We start from the raw sequence: 24,108 nt of genomic DNA on the forward strand, positions 1-24,108 counted from the left end.
CTCTTGTTTTATCCTGGAAATACAATCATTTTTGACCATATATTTCTCGCTAAATTTTACTGTAAGCTGGGATAAATTAAGAGAGTTTCACTATAGTGCTGCAAGAGAACAATTGAAAATTCAATATCAGAATTTCCATTTTGATGAAGGTTTTTCAGTTATCTTTGCCTCAGTGAGCCTCTTTCTGTACATGGTGTCCCTTTGAACTCTCTCATAATCATCTCAGTGGAATACCTGCCCTTTTTTTCAAGTTTTTTTTTTTTTTCGGTTTATCGCTGTTTTCTTTGCTCAAGCCACAGAAATGTAAAATCTCTCATTTTCTTGAGGAAAAGCAATTCATTCCTGCCTTTTCCTTACCCTAGTCCATTCCCGCCACACCAGGGAAGGGAGTAGTGGGAAGACAACCACTTTCATCACAGAGGCCTTCAGTGTATCTTCTAAGTAAATATCCTTTCTAAACAGAATCCTAATGGCATAGTTTAAAATGTTATTTCCTTAATACATTTTGATCAGTGTTTAATAACATCTAAATTTTATACATGTCTTCTACCCCTACAGTGTTTCTATTTACTAATTGGTATCACTATAACTTATGATACCTTGTATTCATGAATGAATTTTTAACAATTTATACTGGCTAGGAAAAACTATATGCCTGATATATTTATCAGGTTTAGTATAGTTTTAATGTACTATATGGATAACAACTTTATATAGGTGCTATAAAAATGTCATCTTACTAAAATTTATTGGTTAACCAGTTTCAACTCATTTAATAAGACAGGATTAAGTATTTTATATTTCAAACATTTAAATTTTAACTAAATTTGCATTTAGTAGAAAAGAACTTATCTTAAATTTTTAGTTTTCTTTAAAATCTGTGATATGCGTGTGTATGTGTATTATATACATATTATATATTTCTCTCTGTACTAATCTTTTTGGCCACTATTGACTCTTCTTAATGGAGAAAAAAATGTCAGGCATAGAAAGAGGGCTAATGGGTGGGTCAACAACTGTGAGCTAAAGTCAGAGTACACCATTACATAGTATAACATTTGGGGCAAATTATCCTCCTCCTTCTTGTCTAAAATATAGTCACCTGAGGGAGGGTTCATATTGTCAGAGCTGAGATAGCATATTTGCCATTTGTAGCAATCAATGAATGTTAATTTCTTTCTCTTCCTCATTATGTCTTCTCCACTCAAATCTTAGTTGCAAGTCTTCTGAATTCAAATGTTTCCCTTTTCAAAATATCCCTTTTCTTTTGGATATCTGAAATATATGATTATTTTCAAATGGACTTTCCCTGCTGAGCTAACAATGTATCAGAAACACAGACTATCACTCCCATTTGGAGTTCAAGACAAAGCAGAATTAACTGCAGGGACAGAGCCTGCAGGCGTTAATGGGAGGGACAGCAGGTTTCCATATATTGTTTCTCTTATAATGGGAGCTGTGGTTTCGTGATGATCTTTATAAGGCATCTGGGAAACCTCTGTGATATGACACCAACAGTGTCATGTTTGTTTTTTGATAATATATTTTCTAAAAATGCATAAAGCTAAAAGTTTTGAGGACTATTATTTTATCTTATTTTGTTCTCAGCAAGACAGTTTCACTTCATAGACAGGAAATGGGAAGAAAAGGAAATTTACGATTCTAGGAAGCAGTAAAACTAGTCTCAAATTAATTTGGAATCCATCTTTTTCATTTTCACGATAGATAATCCCTACATATCTGCACTTGATGTTTTGTTAAGTGCTTTCTGCTCCCATTGTCATATAACAAACTTTTAGAATAACATATAATTTAACAAATATACAAAGTTTCCTTGATTTTACCTTCCCAAAATGCAATATTTGAAAATATATTGATCTCATCCAATCCAAAGGTTTCCAAATAATCCTTGCTGAAATTAGTCATGAATGAGTTCAAACCGAGGATCAAAGTGAGACTGGCTAGCTCCTTCTTGAGAGAGAAAGTATTTTATTGAATGGATATAACACATTTCAGGGTACTTTGACATTTAAGAAATATTTGTTATGTCCTTTAAACCTTTTGTTGCTCTTGTTGTGCTGGTCATCAAACTCAAGGCCTCATGTGTGCTAGGCAAGCGCTCTACTACTAAAGTACAACCCCAGCTCTAAAGTTTATTTTTATATGGTAATAAAGTAACAGTTCCAGACTTTTTAATCTATCTTATGCTATGCTAAAATATCTAATAATTTAATAAATTTTCAAGCAAGCAATAAATAGCATAAACATTATAATTGAATAAAGTTAGATGACTAAGGGTTAGAAATGATTAAATAACTCATATCTAAGCACTGGAAAATTTAAGTCTTGATAAAGAATAAAACCTCTGGATCAATTTCATAAATTTAGTAGGTTGGTTCCCCTAGAAATGAGTTGCTACAACCTCATATTTTTCTTTCCCTTTTAAAGGTAGATACTTTAAATAGCATATCTACTATCTCACCTCCCAATCACTCATCCTCGTGAAAGAAATTGTCCCCATCACTCAACTGGAACTGTTCTCCTCTGAAGCCTTTATTTTATCAGTCACACACTCATGTCATGTTGTCTCTCAGATCCCCAGTACCTTTCCATCATTTCTGTCCTGATTGATTCTCTTTCATTAAGTATTTTTTTTTCACCTGGAATATATTGTCATTACGAGTCTCTTTGCTTCCAGTCTTAACTCTCTGTATCATTTTCTTCCCTAGAGTTATATTCTTTTTGCCAAAATGCCAATCTGCTCCTTCCTTACTTCAGATTCTTTTTTGGCTTTCTCATCAGCTTTTATTGACGCTCATACTTCATAGCATAAATAAAGACACCTTCAGAATCTGACCTGGTCTGTGCTGTCATTGTCACCAACGGCTGTCCCTCACCCTGCTCCAGAATAGGTACCAAATCTATAAGCCACATCAAATGTCTTGTAAAACCTCATGGATTAACACATATTGTTTATTTTTCTGGAATATAAAATCTACTACACTGATTCATCTTCTGATACTTATTCAATTTTTAGTGAATTAGTCATTATTTGAAAATAACCTCATGATTCCCTGAATTGGAATTATTTGCCTTATTCTAGGCACCAAAGACCACACCATCCTCAAACACAAAAAATTCAAAGTGCTGAATGCTAATGCCCTCTGAACATTAATCAAGTAATGTTTAAGGAGTTTGTTGGATTCAGAGCATAGCTCCCTTGCCCTGTGAATTCAAAAGCACTGAGGTTTATGTCGTCCACTAGGTTCCAGAGCTCCCTGACGGGAAGGCTTCAATTGTCCATTGTAGAAATTTCCTTGATAATAATTTTATTGGCTTTCAGATATTGTATCTTCAACATATCTGATTTCTTAATATTTAAAGTGGTTTCTTGTGGATAAAAGGTAGTTACACTGACTTTTTCATCCCCTTCAACCACCTGTGTCTTTTAATCAATATAATCAGACCATTTATTTTAAAGGCAATTATTTAAATGTTGGAATAATATCTGCCATGTTTGTAATGCTTTCTATTTATTATGGTTGCTGTTTCTCTCCCCATCCTCATCTTTTTCTGACTTTTTTCCTGTGTTCTTTGGATAATTAATGATTCAATTTTATCTCTTCTCTTAGTATATCAATTATACTTCTTAATACAGTTTAGTGGTTAGTGTCAAATTTACCTTGTACATGTTCACTAACTAAATCTGACTTCACGCACTACCATAAATGGTTCACATATAATGCACAAGAAATTATTCTTGATTCTTCCTCCAGTCACTCATGACATGCTGTGATTCATTTCATTTATTCATATGCTGTAACCACCTACTTAATTGTTAAAATTGTTGTTTTCCACAAATTATTCCTTCAGATGAATTAAGAATTTTTAAAATGTAATGTGTCATTTTAGTTTCATTTATTCCATTTCAAAAACTGTGTATCTAATATCCTTTCTAAAGATCTTCCTTCTTTCTCTCTCTCTCCATTTCTTGAGGGGCAGATTTGTTGGCAATGTATTTCAGGAATTTTTGTTGCTATGGGAAAAGTCTATTTCTGTTGGATAGAGAATTATAGGTTGTTGCTCTTTCTTTCAACCCTTTGAATATTTCATTCCACTGTCTTCTTCCTGTCATGATTTCTGATGAGAAGTATATTTTTAATTCTTATCCTTATTTCTCCATGGGTAAAATTTTACTTCCTTTTTCCTTTTTGAAAATATAAATTTGTGATTTTTCTCTTTGGGTTTCAGTTGTTTGAATATGACATGTGCTGTGTTTTCTGTTGTTGCTGTTGTATTGTTATTTATCTTTTAAGGTTTCCTCTGAGCTTTCTGGATCTGTGGTTTAGTATCTGCTACTAATTTTCACAAGTTCTCACAGTATTACTTCATATTTGCTCTATCCATTTTCTTTCTCCTCTTTTGCTATTCCAAATACATATAAGTTGCAGACTTTGATATTATTCCATAGTTTCTGGATGTTCTCTTCTGTTCATTTCTTGCTTGCTTCCTTCTCCACCTCCTTATTACATTCAGTTTGATAAAAACCTATTGACACACTTTAGTTCACTGATTATTCCTCAGTCATAATATGACTACTGAAGAGTCAATTTTTTATTTCAGTGCAATTGTATTCAATTTCTAGCATTTTATTTTAATTCTTTCTTGAATTTCTATCTCTCTGTTTATTATAGTCCCTCTGTTCTTGAAAGTTGGCTGTTTTTTCTTTAAAGACCTTGGCATATTAAATTCCCCCTATGATAATCCCAATATCTTTGTAATATCAAAGCTTGATACTTGATTTTTCTCTTTGAATTCTTTATTTCTTTAACATTTATCATTTATCATGCCTTTTAAATAAGGCTTGATATATGCCAGGTAATAGGAACTGAGGTAAGTGGCCTTTAGTGTAAACGTTTGTACTCATCTGGCGACACCTTGGATTGTGTTTAAAGTCTTCTGTAGTTAAAACTGCAGGAAGCTTTAAATCCCTTTTGTCTTCTTGATTTTGAGTACCTTTTAATTTAGCATTTCCCCACATCTACTTCTTACATTCTATATTCAAATAATAAAACATACTAGAGTCCTGTTGTTTGCTTGTAAGGTGTGCAGGACAGGGAAAAATTCTATAAACTTTTGATTAAGATTAAATACTAGTCTTGTCTCAGTATTATGACTGTTGTTGTTTTTTTCTGTAGTATAGCTTCTTTTTATTTTTTTTCCCTAGATTCCTACTTCAATTTTTAGCTGAAGAATACCAATCCATTTCCTTGAATCTCTGATGCCTATTGACAGTGTTGCCCCTGCTCCCCATACTCAACCTTAGGAAAGATAGAAAGCCTACATGGTCTGAAATGGACATAAATCCTCTTTCCTGGCTGGATATAGCATTTGGATAGACTTGTGGAAAGCCCCTATCCTTTGGAAGGAGGTCTTTATCACAGAGGAGACTATTACTGACTTATTTGACAGTAATCTTTCCATCCATCTGCCAAGGACACAAGAATCTGTCTTAGATCATCATCATGAGAACATGGTGGAATTTATCAAAGAAAAACACATAAATGCCACAAAAATATTGGGCATCCCCTTAAGATTGTGACCTCAAAGAGTTTGTCTTACCCAGTAGAACGTGCATGGTCTGCTTGCAGCAATTCGTCAGTTCACATTCAAGAGACCCGACAATTTCTTGGCTACAGTCACTTTTGATCCAAATAAACAGATCTTATTTTCTGAATTTCTCTGACTATGCTTTTCTCTCCAGAGTCTGAAGTGGAGTTATATCTTATGATCTCGGTACTCTGATCATTCCACTTAAAAAAAAAAAAAAAAAAAAAAAAAAAAAAACAATTTTCATTTTTCTTTTTGTTAATGTAGGAATGATGACTCTCAAGCTCTGCACAGAGCTGGGATCACAGGTCTTTATCAGCTTCCTACTCTAGTTCACTTTGCATTCTTTTACCAGTGTTTCCTGAGACTCCAAATAAAACACTTAAGCTCACATGGTTAAAATAAACACTGAAGTTCATTATCTCAGTCTCTATTTCTGAGAGAAGTAAATCTAGTATCAACAGCGAGACAATTTATCCAGAAAAACAACTCTTATCTTACACTAGACTACTTCTGCAGCTAAGAAAGCAACAGATATACATTACATGGTTACATGCCTGTCTTCTACCTTTCAGAAAAAATGGATGCGGCCTAGAAATTAAGAGGTTTTGTTTTGTTTTTATAGCTCTAAGGATTGGGGCCAGGACCTTGTATGTGCTAGGCAAGAGCTCTACCACTGAGCTACATCCCCAGATTTTTAAAATTTATTTTGAGACATGGTGTGCCTAAGTTGCCAAGGCTGACCCTGAACTTGTTCCCCTCCTGCCTAACCTCCAAGAAGCTGGGATTATAGGTGTGTGTGACCACACCTGGCATAATTTAAGAGATTTCTATAGTGAAACAAGCATTCTCAATAGTTATCACTCATTTTCCATATTGTGACTCTGTAAGATCTATTTCTATGGGATTCTCATTTTGGAAATTCTATTTATGGTATTTTATATGTTTGAACTAGAACTGTAACATGTCAGCTGGCATTCAGTTTTAAAAATCTAATATGAGTTTTCTTATTTTCCTTGAAGGGTGAGACCCCCTTCCAACCTTACTTCAGCAGAGGGATACTGCAGGGCAATTTCAAATTTGAGCCTCCTCTTAAAATAATCTGTCTAAACATGAGGGTAAAAGTCTAATTCAAATGAATCTGACATAATTTTCCTATGTACATATATGAAAACATCACAATGAATCCCACCATCATGCACATCTACAAGAATGGAGTCCTAACTAGAATAAGATATATTGCATTCTTACATAATTATATCAAAATGGATTATACTCTTATGTTATAACTAAAAAGAAACAATAAAAATGTTTAATTTGGTCTTCCAGTGCATTCCTGAGTTGTAGTAATCACTGGTTTAAATTGATCAGGGAGTTCAGCAAGTACTATTCACAGGCTAGGGCTTCCAGTGATCAAAGGATAAAGAATTAGAAAGATGTCTCCAAAGAGGGGGCAGCTTTTTTTGTTCCAGTTCTCAGAAATGTGAACATTCCTGTTGAGGTGTACTTAATTGAGCTCACCAGTGTTGTCCGTAGATATATGATATTCAAAGTACAGTCCTTTCAGTGTTCAGTCTCTGCTTTCACTTTGATGATGGTGTAGATGAGTTTGCATTTTTGTGGAATCTTTGTAAAAAAATGCTTAAATGTGCATTTTTGGTATAATCATTTCAGTACATCTGTGATTTTTAATAAAATTGTGAATTTTCTGCCTCAGCCCCTCATCTTCCTTCCTGAACTCTCCAAAAGCATTTTGTGATTAAGTGTGTAGTCTTTGTGGCAACAGAACCTGACATTTCAAAGCAAAATGTCAAGTATATTGAGACAATAATATAGACTTTTACCACCCAGAAATGGTTACTTTTTGCCAAATGGGGCAAGAATTTAAACCAGATAAAGTCTAACATAGGTACTAGTAGGATTTATTTCTACTTCCAAACCTTCAGACATCAAATATATGAAAATTCTTCCCCACACTAATTACTCTTCTAACACTTTGGGCAGCACTTGTGTGTCCCATAGTTCCAATTCAGTTCTGATACTAACTGTATCCAGAGTTAGCATCAGACCTTACAGGTTAAGGACTCATTCTGCAAGACTATCCCCACTTTAGATGGTAATCCCAAATCCATGCCACCTGTACAGTTGAACTTCATGGGATATCAAGACTTCTTCCTCAGGTTTGATAATTTGCTAAAATAGATCACAGGATTTGGGAAAGAGTTGCTTTATCATTACCAGTTTATTGTAAGGATAGAACTCAGGAGCAGCCTGATGTGAGAGATGCATAGAGGAAGTTTGGGGAAGTATTGTGGAGCTTCCATGACCTCTGTGGGTGCACCACACTTGTATTCCTGGAGGTGTTCATTAGCCCAGAAGCTCTCTAATCTCCGTAGGTTTTTAAATTTAATTTTAATTTTATTTTTTTATGAAGGTTTCCTATATAGGTGTACTTGATTAAGTCATCAACCATGGGTGTTTGATTTAATTTTTAGCCCCCCTCACAGCACCTTAGGGGTTGGGGGGTGGGGTTGAAAGTTTCGACCCTCCAATAATGTCTTGGTCTTTACAGAGATCAGCCACCATCTGGAAGCCATCTAGAGACTCCCAAACACCAGTCATCAATGTAGCTTACTAAGAGACACTCTTATCACTCAGGAGATTCCAAGGATTTTAGAAGTTCTACAAGGAGCTAGGGACAAAGACTAAATATATATTTCTTATAATATCACAGTACAATAATCACTTTTCCACATCCCTTCTCTAGTACTGTCTCTTTTGTTTTTAATATTGCTCTGAGATTGTGCAACACTCAAAGGTCTTCTATCACTGTTTTCTTCCTGAATAAAATTCTCTTCTTTATATTTTAAGAAAAGATAAAAAAAGACAAAGAATAAAAAGCATTTCTCTTCTAGAAGAATAATAAGGAAAGTAATCATATAGCAAATAACATTTTAGCAGATATCTGCAAGAACTGGATGGAATGAGTGTTTAATGCAAACATCTGGAATAAGAAGATTCTAAGGAGAATAAATATCAAGCCTAGATATCAAAGTGTAAATATGATTCAAAAAGTTTCAGAAATGTTAAACAATTTAAATGGGTGGCTTAAGCTATAAGATAATAATAGAAACCATGACAACTCAGTTCAAGAACCAAATTGCTTAAGGAATAAGTATCATTGTAACAGTATTCATTATAATAATGGTGATGGTCTATTGTAGAGCTTGAATTGAGAAATGATATAATCTTAAATTATTTGAGGAACTGTTACTTTTCCAAAAGTTATTTGTTGCAAATGCTTATGTATACATATTTTGAATTCTCCTTGAAGTTCAGCCCAGGATAAAGACTTCTATCCAGATAATCTGTTTGGGAAATGATTCCAGGAAAAAAATAAACTCCACAAAAGCAGAAGAGGTAAGAAAGGAAAACCAATTTGTTAAACAGTTCAACATTAGTAAAACTAATTTATGCTCTATTTCACTGGGACATTTTGTACAATTTTAGAAATGCTTCTTAGAAATATCTGTCTAGAAAATAAGAGAGAAATAATCTATGCTTGAGTTCTCACCTTCCACGTAGTCAAGGTGGACTCCAATACAAGTAACTTTTCGGAACTCCTGGGTTGTGCATTTGACAGTGTGAACTCCGTACCATGAGTTAGAGAAGCTCCTGGGCAGGAAGAGAAAGAAGCTTCAACCTAAGCTGGAGGGAAATTTAGTCAGGTATTGCTACAGATGCTGTCGGAAACTTTCTTATAGCCAGTCACTTAAATAGTGAGAATGACAAGAGATATGGCCTTGTTATACTCTTATATATGCAGTTTCCTAGGAGGTATAGACCATGAATTTCAAAATGAAACTTTTCTGTATGGACATTATATTAGAAGAGATAAGTTTGGATATTTCTTCCTTGACAAATCTTTTTCCTACAATGAGAAATAAACAGACACTATTTCATGTCTTTTCCCTTTAACTCTTTAAAGAAACTAATAGAATTTATTCTCAATATAGATCACAAGGATGCTCTGAAACTTATTACAAATGTAAATTGTGTACAAATGCTATTTTTCAACATTTAAAATAATTATGTATTAACATAGTTAATTTAATATAAGTATAATTTATATTATTTTATAATATATAATATATAAAATAAAAACAGTGCCCAATCTACTTCTAGTTTTGCAGTTTTAATCACTTTAAATAGGATATTTCTAGCAGAAATACTAAGATATAATATGTGATCAGATCACACCTCCTATTTGGCAATGATAATTTGCATATGGCATTACTTGCTGTAATTCTAAAGATATTGCTCAAATGATTGGGTACCACAAACCCAGGCATAATTAATCATTTTAATAATATCTTGTATATGTTCTGCTAGTTGCTGTTCTGCTATTTTTATACATATTTTATTTTTGCAATTTATTTTGTAGTTTATAAATAAAAGTTATGCATATTTTTCATGTGCAACATATTGTTTTGAAATATATATTAAAAATAAATGTATATAAAAATACATATGAAATGGCAAAATCAGGCTAATTACCATATTCATACTTCATATACATTTTTCTGTTCTTGTGAGAATAATTAAAATTTACTCTCTTATCAACTTTTAAGAATATAATATATTGTTATTGGTTATTTCCACCATACAGATCCCTTGAACTTGTTCCTTCTATCTAACTGAAAATGTATGGCCTTTGAAAATTATTTTAAGGAAAGTTACTTCTGCTTTCATTTGGTTTTCATTTTCATGGACATTTTCCATCCTTTTATTTTCAAGCAGCATATCATTATATATATTTTTTTAATGCATTGAGTCACTTTATGTGTTTTTATTGGAGAATATAATTTATTTACTTTTAAGGTGATTACTGAGAAGTAAGGGCTTGCTCCTGACATTTTGTTAATTATTTTTTATTGTTTGGTAGAGCCTTTGCTCCTTTTTTCTTGTCTTCATCTCTTCATTTTTTATTTAATAATTTTCTATAATAATATTCTTTGATTTCTAACTTTATATCCTGTATATCCACTACAAGTTTTTACTTCATTATTATTTTGGAGATTTAAAAAATACAACTTACTCTAATAATAGGATATCAAGATAATGACCACTTGTTTGGTTACATAACAAACCTTTCTTTACACTTTCATGCTATCCCCTTTGATATGTTTGATGTCATGATTTCTATCTATTTTGTATATTTCTTAACCTTTATTGTAATTCTTATATTTTAGTGTGCTTTCACCTTCCTACTAAAGATATAAGTGATTTACACACCAATACTAGAGTATTAGAGTATTCTGAATTTGTACTTACTTTTACAGTACTTACTTTTATCAGTATTATATGTTCATATGTTTTTCTATTACTAATTAGTATTCCTTTCTTTCAGTTTAGAGATTCTCATTAGCATTCCTATAGGACACTCTCTCCTGGCTTTTGTTTTTCCTGGAAAAGATTTCTTTCTTCTTTTATTATGAATGACAGCAGTGCTGGATACAACATTCTTGATTTCTTTATTGGTAATTATTGTTTATTTGTTTGTTTTTTCCTTCAACACCCTAAGTAATTCATTCCATTATCTATCCCAGAAAGAAAGTTATTGCCTGCCTTATTAAAACTATCTTACATAGTATTTTTTTCTCTCCTTTTAGGGTCCTTTTTCAAAAAGTCTTATTTTGACAGATTATTATAATATGTTTTGGTGTAGTCTAGTTGCGATTGATCTGATTGGAGACCTTTTACCTTCCTTTACCTGAATACTTGTATCTTTCCTCAGATTTGGAATATTTTTGTTATTACTTCTTTAAAACATAATTGCTACTCCTTTGTCTTTCTCCAGTCCTTCACAAAATTCTTTAACTAATATTTCCTCTTTTGATGCTTATCCTTAAATTCCAACAGCATTCTTCATTTTTCCCATTGTTCTTTTCTAACTACAATATTTTCAAATACCCTGCCTTTGAGCTCACACATTTTCCCCTAATTAATCAATTCTGCTATTGACGCTGTGTGAAGTATCTTTAATTTCGTTCAGTGTATTTTTATCACCAGCATTTCTATCTGTATGTATTTATAAACATGTATATATTCGTAACTTTTTCTGATTTATATATACATATGTATAAGTTTCTAACTATTAGTCTGGTACTGGGGTCTGTCTTGGGCCTGGTCTTACTTGGGTGTGCTATTGCATGCCTGTACCCCTAGTCCTCTGGGATCTGAGGCTATGGGTCCTAGTATATAGCTTGTGTCCCCTGGTGCTGGTTTATAAGATGAGTGTACAGACACTGATTTAGAGGATAAAACCCCAAGGACTGGCATGCATCCTGGGGCCTCAGGAAACAACCCAAGATCTGGGTATGTGGCATGGTTCTGAACCCCAGGTTCATGAGAGCCCTCCAGTAATAAAATTTACAGTGACAGATCTAGATTCTAGATCTGCTAGAGAATCCAACTTCTGAAGCTAGACTTAAGAACAGGGTTGTAAGTTTCTCTCATCCTGGATAAACCTGTGATTCATAAGTACCAGTTTGGTGTTTTAAGCAAGGGTTGCCAACCTGTGATAGGGAAGACCTGAAGACTATTACCACGTGGGCCTATATAGACTGGACTCCTGTATCTACAGGGGCAGACTTAGAGGTTGAGTCTGCAGGGATGAGTCTGATGACTAGTATTATGAGGTCCATCTTGACCCTGGGGTGGGTTGATTTGTGACTGTATAGAAATTGGATTGGTGATAAGTTGAGCCAAAAGTGTGGAGCTACTGGGTACTGTCTGGCACTGGGTGGGGTTTGGAGCCTGGGACATCTAGGTTTAGCCCAGCATTGGGATAGCTTGGAGATAGAGTTCACCAGGCAGACCTGAAACCTGAAACCTGAGACCCAGCCTTGCACCAGGTTGAACTTGGAAACTCAGTCTGTAGGTACTCATCTGAAGTCTAGGATAATGGGAACTTCCATGCTAGATTTACTTGGACAAGCTGACTCTGGTGGAGATACCTTATGCAAAGTTTGTTGTTCACACTCCCTCTCTACTTCTAAGAATATTTCTCTCCATACTTTGCTGTTTGAAATTGATGGAGAAATGACATAAGTAATATAAAACTATCTTCTCTGTACTTTTTAAAGCAGCACTTTTTATTTCTGTGATGTACCCATATTCTGTAATCTTTCACCTCATTTATTTAGATCTTGTGAAGGTATTTTCAAGGGTAGATGTTTGTTTTAAATTGATGTTTCTCTGGGGGATGAACACTGGTGTGTCCTATTCCATCATCTTTCTGACATCATCCTTCCTTCCTTACAGTGGACTGGTTTTGTGAAACAGTGGGATGGCTCTGTTAAATTTGTTAATGTATTAATAATCTAAGTCAAAGCCTGTTTCAATATTCATAATAAAGAAAGAGAGGGGCTATAGGGCATCTCAGTCCAGCTAGTACTGGTTTTGTCCATACAATTATATGATTAATTTTAAAACACTCCTGTCCCTCATGGTACACATACAATAATGAGGTCACTGTACTCTGAGAATGTTCTCTCAAATGAAATTCTGATTCCTCACTGTAGTTTCTATTGAATTGAAAGTCTGATCCAAAAATGTTTCTTACTATTGTACCTCTTGCAACTTCTATCTTAACCATGTTATGTTTCTTTTGATACCTTAAGAGGGTAGAAATACAAAGAGAGAGAGTCAAAGAGAGCACACAAAGGGATCAAAGTAACAATGACTTTAAGAGTTGCATATATAAAAGTTTATAGTCATATTTTTCTAACATTTTTGTAGTTCTTAACATATTTAGGTATGAAATATAATTGTTTTAAATCTTAAAATTGCAGTCAAAGGTAAAACAAAGATAATGGGAGACTCAAAATCATCAGGTGATGGGAATATATAGGCATTTTATTGACTCCTTTTTTAACTATCTATTTTATAATATTAGAAATTAGTCAAATTATGTTAAGTGTACATATGAATAAACCACAATCAAGCCCACTATTCTGTACAGCTATTATGCACAGTTAAAAATGTTAGACAATTACAACCATTTGAACACATTGACTGGATATTGGATGTTAACAGGGAATGACTGTGCTTTATTTATTGGATTCATTTGGTCATTTGGCCTGATTACAGTTTTGTGATTTTGATTTTATTTGAAGTCCTTCCAATTTAGAGATACATGCTGAAAGATTTAGAGATAAAATGATATGTAACTGGGAATTTCCTTCTAATTTATCTGGGGCAAGGGAAGAGTGTGTGACGGGAGAGATAACACAGGACTGACCTTGAATTTATTACTGTTGGAGCTGAGTGGTAAATAAAAGGGGATTATTATATTCTTATCTGTTTTGTAATATGCCTAAAGATTCATAAATAATTAAATATTATAGACCAGATTATTCATATTCAAACATGAGCTACGTATTTCCTCATTATTTCCTGGACCTAGTTATTTATTTTCCTGAACATTAGGTTTTCCCTTGTAAATTTAAGAAATGTTTAGAATATATATCTCTATCATTTTTATCAAGATTAATTGTGCTGGAAGCTGTGGCATACTCTTGTAATCCCAGCAAATCCAGAGGCTGAGACAGGAGGCTCCCAAATTCAAGGCCAACCGGGCAACTTGGAGCAACCTAATGAGGTCCTCAGAAATGTAATAAGAGTCTGTCTGAAAATTAGGGTAGTGAAGGGAGGGGAGGGAGTATGTAAGCAGAATGGATAGTAGAGTGAAAGACATTATTACCTCTTTACATATACATATATGACTGAATGACCAATATGACACTACAATATGTGCAATCAGAAAAATGAGAAATTATACCCTGTTTATTTATTATTTATAAAAATGCATAAATGCATTCTACTATTATGTATAACTCATTAGAACAGATAAATTTTTAAAAAAGATAAATGCAAAAATAATAAAAATAAAAAGGACCTGGCATGTAGCTCAGGAACAATTATTGCTTGTCTGAAGGACTACCAATATTACAAAGAAAAAAAAAAAAACTTATGTCATAAGATGTAATCAAGACAGAGGAAGTAAGCTTTGCTTACTTCACTGTAATTATAATTAATGGGGAGAATCAGCTAGTTTATCAAGAAATTTCTGTTCTTTCAAAATAATTCTGAGCCCTAATTCAGCTTTGAACTGAAAACTGTTGTCATTCTAGCTTAATTCCAATATTGGTTGAAACGCTATCTCTGCTTCACACACTTTAGCCATGGAATCATATTACTTAATTTCCATTTCATTTTGATTGGCTTTTCCATAAAGCATTATTTTGAAAATTGAATAAAAATTCAATAAGCAGCTTAGATCTACAGGACTCATTAGCATAATTTAAACTATTTTAAAACATGATGGAAGTAATGAAATTGAATAATTAGGAATAGTTCAAAAATCTGCTGAGAAATGATAAATTAAGTTTTGAAATTGATGGGATCATACATAAATAATTTACATAATTTTGTGCTTTTCACCTCTTTCTCATAAAACCTAACAATGGGTAACTGTCTTAAATTAAGTGAGAAGTATGCTATGTATTTATAGTTTATGAAAAATAGTTGATTACTCCAATGCATGCACCCCAGATTGTGGTAAATTTATTATTACATGTGTTGTGTGCACAAATATATAATATAAAAATATGGAAATATCAGTCATTCATCAGATTACTAGCAAACCACTTTTGAACTTCATGAAAACATTTAAGTTAAACATTCAAACTATGAGTCCCTTCCAGAGATGACAGTTGTCATTTCCACAAACAAAATAACATAATTTTATCTCCAAGTCCCAGTGCCTAAAAAGTGTCTTATGGAAGCATATGAGAACTGAATATATAGTTATTCTGAGTTTTAAAGGAGTTGTGTGTATGAGAATTTGCAAGTGAGAAACATAATATTTCCTGTGATGCAGACTTAAGTTTACATCTTCCTCACATCAGCATTTCAGTGAAAGAATCAGCCAATGTTTCAATGTTTCAACATGTAAAATTTATTCCTGTCTGGCAACATTAACGTTTAAGCAGGCATGAAATAGCACGTAAATTTAAATCTAAAGAAAATCTGAAATCCACAGTCAATCATTTTGCTATTTTATGGTTTTTATACAAAGGCTAATGATGACTGATCACATTTTTCTTCTTCAGAGGTATGAATGTATAGCTGTCTTTATTTACTATAACGATCGTGAATGCAATGTGCTATACAGGTTGTTCCTTTTTAGTTTAGATAAGTAACTTATATGACCTGCAGAAAAGTGCTTTTTCCACAAAGACTAGAAGATATTTTAAATTTCAGTCAAAGTTTATATAGGCCAAGATGAAAATGTTAGTCAAATGAAATCTAGTTTGTGTGAGTACATTATTATATAGATATTAAAGGAAACAAAATTCTCAAATTAAATGTACACACACCAATTTAAACTACTTCCAAGAGGACCCGTTTTAGACATTAAGCATACGAACGTTTTATATTAACTAAGTTGTTGCCAGAAATTTACAATTAAATCAAAACAGCTATATGAGTTTTATTTTTTATGCTAACATAGAGATGAAACTTGTTAAATCAACAGTTTCTATTTCTCCCTAGGATTTTCTTTTATTGTCCATGTTTCTGTGGTTCTTTACAATTATTTTGTCTTTGCTTTTAATATGTAGTTTTTAAACTCATAATTTCTTTTAATTTTAATTGCTGGTATTTGCTTTATTTTTCTAAATCTTATATTTTGTTTCTATTTCTGGTTATTATACTATAATTGACAACTGTCAAATTAAGGTAAACTTCAGGGGAAAGAGTTAACTGAACCCTTTCCCGAAATTTTATTTTTTAGGACTATGCTGAGAAGGAGAATACCATAGCCAAAGCTCTGGAAGATCTGAAGGCTAATTTTTACTGTGAACTCTGTGACAAGCAGTACTATAAGCATCAGGAATTTGACAACCACATTAATTCATATGACCATGCTCACAAACAGGTAAGAAAAAAAATTGTTCATAAAAAGCTGACATTTCTGAACCTTTATAGTAGATTATAAAATATGAATATGATGTATTTTATAATGTTTCTCTGATTTCCAGTTTTTAAAGATGTTATTCTTGTATGATGATTTGGTAATCTATAGCAAAATCTATTTTTTTAAAAGCATCATAAAGTTTGAAACAAATGACCAATGTAAAGGAATACCATTCATTTGCCTTTTAGTGAGTGTAGGTGTCTTGAAAGCAATATTATACAAGTGATGATCTTCTAAAGCCCTCAAATGTATTGTGTTAAATATTTAAATCCATGTTATATTCATCAAATGTAAATACATTTTATACATACAGGCATGCATTGCTTAATGATGAGGGACACATTCTGAGAAATGAGTCCTTCAGTAATCTCATCATCAGACAAATATCCTCATGTACTTAAACAATCAAAGACTTCTACAAAGTCACTAGGCAATAATCTTTTGAGACTACCATCATTCCACATGCCATTTGTTACTGACTGAACTTTCTACAGCTCATTATTATAATTTGTTATGGAAAGCCACTTAAATTTAAACTTACCATGGAATCATGAAGAAATAAAAATTCATGTTCTACAAATGGTCCCAGGGTTATGGATTAAATAAGTATATAATATGTGTATAAATTAGTTTATTTGAATGTTATTGAATTTTACTATCAATTGTAAATCCAAGATGGATTTTGTAACACTATGTAAAGGTACGTTTAAAATAGTGATCATGTTAGATGTGAAGTTAATATAGATTTCATTTTCTAATATGCTTTATGTTTAACAATGCAGCTTTATTTATTGTTTTAGTAATGATATGATAGCATTTTTGCTTTAATTTAAAGAATTTTATAATTTAGGCATCACCTACAAATACTGTCTGCAGAACTCATTTTGTAAATGAAAGGCAGAGCTTTGAACATTCCATTAATATCAGATTTATTTAGTATAAGAAAGAGTAGGAGGAAATGATCATATTTTTTGATGCTTATAAATGAATTGTGGGTATTTTATTTAATATCAATTTTTCATACTAGCTAAACTGTGCTTTGGGGAGACTGTCAAAGGGAGAAACTATCCTTCAATTATGTACTGATTAATTAATGAACATTTAGCTTAATGATCTGCCCTTGGCTTTTTCCCCCTGGTATGTAATAGATCCGCTGACATACTGTCTATGTCTAAATAATTAGAAATATAGAAATATTTCTTTCTCACTAAAAAAACACACATAAATTTATCATTGCTTGATTTGAACATTAAAATCCATCGGAAGTTGTATTTTTTTCTAAATTTGTTGGCATTATTTTATACACACACAAAAAATCTGCAATGTGTTGCTGATGTGACAAATCTAAGAAAGTGGTTCTCTTGTTTTTTTCCTAGAAATCTGAGATCCCAATATATGTTGTTACACAAGTATTTCATTATGTAAAGTAGGTATTTGGAAATGTATATGTGTGTTTGTCTTAAGAATATCTTGCTAGCTATTAATATATATTTCAATAGATTATAACCTTTTAGTTATAAGGTTTCATAAAGGTCAAACTCACTTAGGTTATCCTCAGGACTTTTACACTTCCTTATTCTTTTAAACTTAGCCTACTATATATTCTAAACAAATAAACTAAGAGAGTTCAGGGGTATCCAGCTTGTTATGTTGAAGGTCCAGAGGTTCACATTTGAAAATATTCAGGTACATCAGGTCCTAGAGAGATGCACTTTCCAAACACTCTGGTAGATAGCATTGTTACAACTGATCAATTTGATATGAGATGATATTATAGTAACTGAAAGTATTTAAAATCTATATATTCATTATATCCCTTCTCTTCAGGATAAAGGCACATCCACGTCTTTAAGGGTGTTTGCCTAGAGAATTCTCTCCCTTTTAGAAACAAATGTGTCACCCCATGACAACTATCCATATTTTTACAACATGACCCCCAAATCCTTGGACACTTTAAATGAAGTAGAAGTAGAAAATGGCTGATGGCGGAAAATTCAGAGTCATCTGTATTGATAATCCTAGGTTGGGATACGTTAAAAGCAAACAAACATAGAAAAAATTATGCACTGTCTGATAATGGCTTGACCTAACACTTGAAAATTAGGTCTTATTTAGGATTAAGTCCACCGAACAACCAAGAAATCTGTCTGCATACAGAACAACGACAACGAAAATGCATATGAGTAAGAAATGTAGTCACTCTGTGACACTTGACTGAGAGAATGTAGAAATAGCAATTTTGGTGGAATGAGACAGACATCATTACCCATGTACATGTATGATTACATGAATGATATGAATCCACATCGTGTACAACCATAGAAATGAAAAGATGTACCCCATTTTTGTACAATGAATCAAAATGCAGTCTGTAAAGATAGAAAAAACAATTTAAAAAAAGAAATAGTAATTTTGATTTCTATACCTGTATATTTGTCTTTTCTTAGCTTTGGGAAATTTTCTGTAATGATTGTTTTGAATAAGCTATCTACCCCTTTGGCAGTCTCAATTCCCTCTTGAATTACTTACTATAACCCGAAGTACATATATGCTTCCTTTATTCCTGTGTATTACTTTTCTTTCTTTTTTTCTCCTTCAAGTATGCATTATCAAATAGTTGGTCTTTGAGCTCACTAATTCTTTCTTCTATGCAATCTATTGCATTTATCATTTGCTTAGCATATTTTTTCATTACAAGTATTTCTGTTTTTAAATTGCTTCTCTTTTTTTAAGTTTGTTGAAATGTGAACTATTTTTCTATGTTTTTTCAGACTCCTTGAATTTCCTTAAAATAGTTGATTTAAATTCTCTGAGTTTTTGAATATCCAGTCGATCTCTGGCTCTTTATTTGGAACTTTGACTAAGATCATGATTCCTCAAATCTTTCTATGCTTCTTGGTCAACTGAGTATTAAATGATTAGATTTTTATTCCAGTCATTGCAATCTGAATTTGTTTGACCCTATCTTTCCAAAAATTCTAAGCAGGCTGCTCTGCTTATTTTCTTCAAGCTTATATTCATTTCAGCACAAGATGGTGACTTAAATCCAGGTTTGCTGTGAGTTGGTCATTGATGGGTTGTCATTGTTTCAGCAGTAGAGTACAATCCAAGATCAAGTTTGTCCCAAATGTACCATTAGTGTCTTGTTCAACATGAACCTGGGAAGTACCAAAAAGAGCAGTCTATTTCCATAAACCTCTTACGGTAATGCCTCATTCACAATTACTGGCCTGTGGTTAAGCAATGCAGGATTTGTTTTCTGCCAGTACTGGGCAGTTTCAAAATGGAGGGATGAGCTTCATGTTCCTATGTCATGTCTGTGGCCACTGATTCCACAATGCTGTGTTTTACCCCGAGCCCACTATAATCCACCAAATTCAATGCAACATGGCTCAAAGAAGCCCACAATCTATGGGTTTGCCTACTATTCAGGTGGACTCAAGACCCAGGACCACTGTAATAAGTTGGCTGGAACCTGGCATCACACCTGTTTCAGAGACTTCATCCACAGACACTGATCTGAAGATAAAAGCCATTAAAAGCTGGCCAGTATTAGGTTTCACCAGCTCAGCACTGAGTCCCAAGGCAATTCCTAGGCTTACTATCCTGTCCTACTCCTAGAAAATAGGGTCTTACTCTTTAATATGCTTCTTGAGATTGGTAAAGGCCACTAAAGATTATGTTAAGCTGGTCTGGGTCTCAGTCTGAAGGACCCGCATAGTCTTGGGAATACTTCCTGGCCCACTCTGTAGATGTTGGTGATGTAGGCCAAAACTCAAGTCCATCCTATTATGATGAAGAACTCTCTCTGGTTCCAGAGCAAGTTTAAAGGCTTCATCTATATAATCATTGGCCTTGGGGTAGCTGTGTTTTCTAAGGTTTTTAGATGGTACTTCATGACAGTCCTTTGTCCGCCATGGCTGACACTAAGCTGGTTGACACCTGAGTCTCACAGTCATAAAGACTTGCACAGTTTCTGAGATTTGAGGACTCCCATGACCACTCAAGGCTGTCAATGATGCGGGTGAAAACCTGAGTCTGTCTTGCCATTTGTTTTCTCTCTATTTCAGGCTCTTTCTGTGGTAGGCACAGGCTCTGCATTTCAAGGCAGAATTCTGTGCTAGCTTCCATCACCTTCTCCTCCGTGGGTAGAGTCTTGCTCTACTCTCTGCTGCCCACTGTTGACGGAAGAGTGGTGGAAGGAGTGGTGGAGGTATTACTTTGCTGTTTAGCTAACAGTTTCAACAGCTCAGTCTACAGGCATTGACCCCAGGAAGGTAATTATATTGTTAACACATACAAAATTAAATACTTTGCAGAAAAATGATATTTTTAAGTGTAATAATTATTTTACTCTATATACCCAAAATAGTTGATCTTTTATTTTAAAACATAGGGAATAGTTTTAAATAATCATAAATTCCATATTAAGGATAAATATACATCACCATATCTTATGAAAGTTTCACTTTATACCCACCAACCTGGTTTAATTTTTATGCATCCTCATTTGAGTAATAAATAATATGGTTGGAATATGTATGTTTATTGAAAAGTAACAATATTTCTGGACATTTAAGGAAGATGGAAGTTTAAAGGTAATGACCAAGAAAGCCTCATTTTTCTTGCTAGTGATTTATTTATCCAATCTCTGGAATGTTTGGGGAATTTTTTTAATCTAAAAGAACATATTATTAGTATATTTATATGTTTCCTAGAGGAAATTATAGAAACATATATTTACATATGTAGCAAATGCATTTGAAGAGTCCAGACACCTATATAGCTCCCACTAGCTCCATCAATAACTGCTGGTGTGTACAGAGCTTTTTATTTAAGTCTTTTCAGAGTTCCACTTCTGTGTCTATACACAGAGAATTTTGATGAGATGATTTTCTTTGACCTGTCTGGGTCTAAATTTCTAGAATACAAAATCACCAAGTATAATAATAATACCTATGCATCATTGTAAATTATCCATATATACTCAATTACACACTTCACAATTGATTCTCTGATGTAAAAAGATGAATAAAATAGTTTCCAGTAAAGTTATATCATTCTGAATTCTAGTCACTGAGATTAAAAAAAAAAAAATAAGATCAGAGAATCAGCATCAGGTAAAAAGGAAAGATTTTCCTCTAAACCATTTCACCTGTTCATCTGCCCTTAAAGTAAAGCCACACTGTGTCCGTCCTCTCACCTGGCAGCCTATGGGCAATTCAGAGCTATTTTCGCTGTAAGAGATTTGTCATACTGATGCTATGAAGAGATAGAAAAGGGAATGATTGCCTTATTGCTACTGTCCCTCAAACATCTTGATTTTTGCTTTAGTGGCTGCAATGTGGCTGAAATACCTCCCAAAAGGCACTGAAGTGCCCTCTACCTCAGCAAGTCAGGATTCAGTGCCTTGCTGCTTGCGGTTTTGTTCTGCCCCAGAGGAAGTCAAGGTCAGACTGGGTTGTTGGAATGTGTTGTTCCTGCAGGGACTTCTACTGCTATAGAAATAGAACAGCTTTATTCCTCCATTTGAACATTTCCTAATAATTTAAACTGCTGTTCAGTGACATGACACTTGAGAAATAAATTACTTCTTGATATTTTTGTGTAAATATTCACCTGTGGAATAAAAGTACATAGAAATGAATGGTTAATTTAGAGTGAAGATATAGATAGATAGATAAAAATATATATAATATGAAATAGTCACTTCAGATATCTTCCCTGTGATATTAATTTACTCATGTTTGTGTGCTGTGTATTTCAATTTGTTCTTTTTCCTTACTGTTTTTAAAAATTATTTTGAAATTTTTTCTCTTAGAATAAAGGAAGAACATGTAATTTGCTCCTACAAAAACCCAAAGACCCTCAAAATGAATGTTCCACATGTGTAAATATGTTTGTATACTATCTATACATATATATCATAAGATACAAGTCTTATAAATCATCATTATACTGTTCTCTTGATATTTCTCATTCAAAGCCACTCATGTTTCACACAGCACTAAATTGTAGGTTTTGTCTTGAGTTTGTGCCATGCTTTAGATAAAATAATAATTTCTGCTATCTGAACTGATGTCATTTTTATAAATTTTCCCCCTGTCAGCTTCAGGTCTCCTTCTTCTTTTCTAACGTCCATCATTCATCAGGCTGAGATGAAGGAAGATGGACTCAGTCAGTCAGTGTTGAGTGCAGAAAAAAAAAAATAGAACTGAAAACCACATTTTATGCCCCATATTACCTAAATGTAACTGTGCATAAAAAACACTTGAAAAAAATCATAAGAGAAACATACAGCTAATTCTAGGGAGTTCATTTCATGAATGTCAATTAGGCATTGTAATCTATTAAAAACATTCAACCTTTTAATGACAATTTATGTGTTTATTAACCTTTGGAAGTCTATCCTTCTTCTTGTTTGTGTGGGAACTTGTTAGTGTTATCAATGAGATTACATGTGTTTCTTTTACTACACTATTTTATAGTAATTTTTATGGTACTTTGTTAATGATCATACTTTAACAAATACATTTTCTGTGATTACATCTATTTTGGGAAATAATTAACAAATTTATTATATATTTTTAGTGTGTTCAATTATTTATCTTTCTTTTTTTTTAAAGAAATTGAGAAATTTTCTGGGTGTATGTTAGTTTGTTTGTTTTTGTACTGGGAATTGAATTCAGGTCCTGTGCATGCTCAACAAGTACTCTACTACTGAGCTATATTCCCAGTTCAGGAATTATTTTCAATACAATTATATTTCTAAGAAGAAAATTGATCCAGGAAAAAAAAAGAAATATATAAATCTAAGATTAACAAAATGTGAGGGTTCAATAGCAGCATCTCTTGAATATCAAATTTTTTATCTCCTACTAATCCTATCGAGTCAAACTTTACATTATCTGCTCAAAGGATTATTTCATAATACATTTCAAGATTCTCCTGACATTTTTAGCAGCTAAGACTTCAGTATTTCTGCTCTTGTGGTAGGAGGCAGTCATGGTATAGAGCAAAGAAACTTTAATTCTAGTTGTATGATAAAAGCACCAGAGAAGTTTTTAAAAACAGAATTCCAGAGTCTGGTATAGATTCCTGGCTCATGCTCATGTTAGATGATTTTCAGATGATTATGAGGCCAGGGTTGGAAAATAGAAAGGGGATACCCAGGATGGTAAATTAATATTTGCAATGCACTCTGATAAACTGTTTGTGTCCTTCTATGATCTAGAGGATATAGAATAGCAAAATGGCAATCCTTTGGGCTACAAAACAATTATTTAGATAAATGTAAAGAAGATAGAGTGAGAAGACAAGAGGATGAAGAGAAGCAGTTAACAAGCAGATTTTGATTTTCCACCTTAAACATTGAACTAAAGAAGGAGAGATGTATTACCAAGAAATGGAGAAAGTAGAAACCCTGGAAAGAGAATGCCTTTGGGGCTACCTGC

The 24,108-nt window shown here is 33.1% G+C and overlaps 1 protein-coding gene across 1 annotated transcript in view; it reads left to right on the forward strand.

Annotated features, from left to right (window-relative positions):
* Positions 1-12,576: 12,576 nt before the first annotated feature.
* Znf804a (zinc finger protein 804A) overlaps positions 12,577-24,108 on the forward strand; it is a 77,858-nt gene continuing 66,326 nt past the window's right edge. Inside the window, exons 1-2 of the mRNA XM_047543874.1 lie at positions 12,577-12,639; positions 16,472-16,615. Of these exons, the coding sequence (XP_047399830.1) occupies positions 12,577-12,639; positions 16,472-16,615 (207 nt within the window). The remainder of the gene's footprint in view (positions 12,640-16,471; positions 16,616-24,108) is intronic.

This window comes from Sciurus carolinensis, chromosome 3 (genome assembly GCF_902686445.1).
Source record: "Sciurus carolinensis chromosome 3, mSciCar1.2, whole genome shotgun sequence".
Taxonomy (NCBI): domain Eukaryota; kingdom Metazoa; phylum Chordata; class Mammalia; order Rodentia; family Sciuridae; genus Sciurus; species Sciurus carolinensis.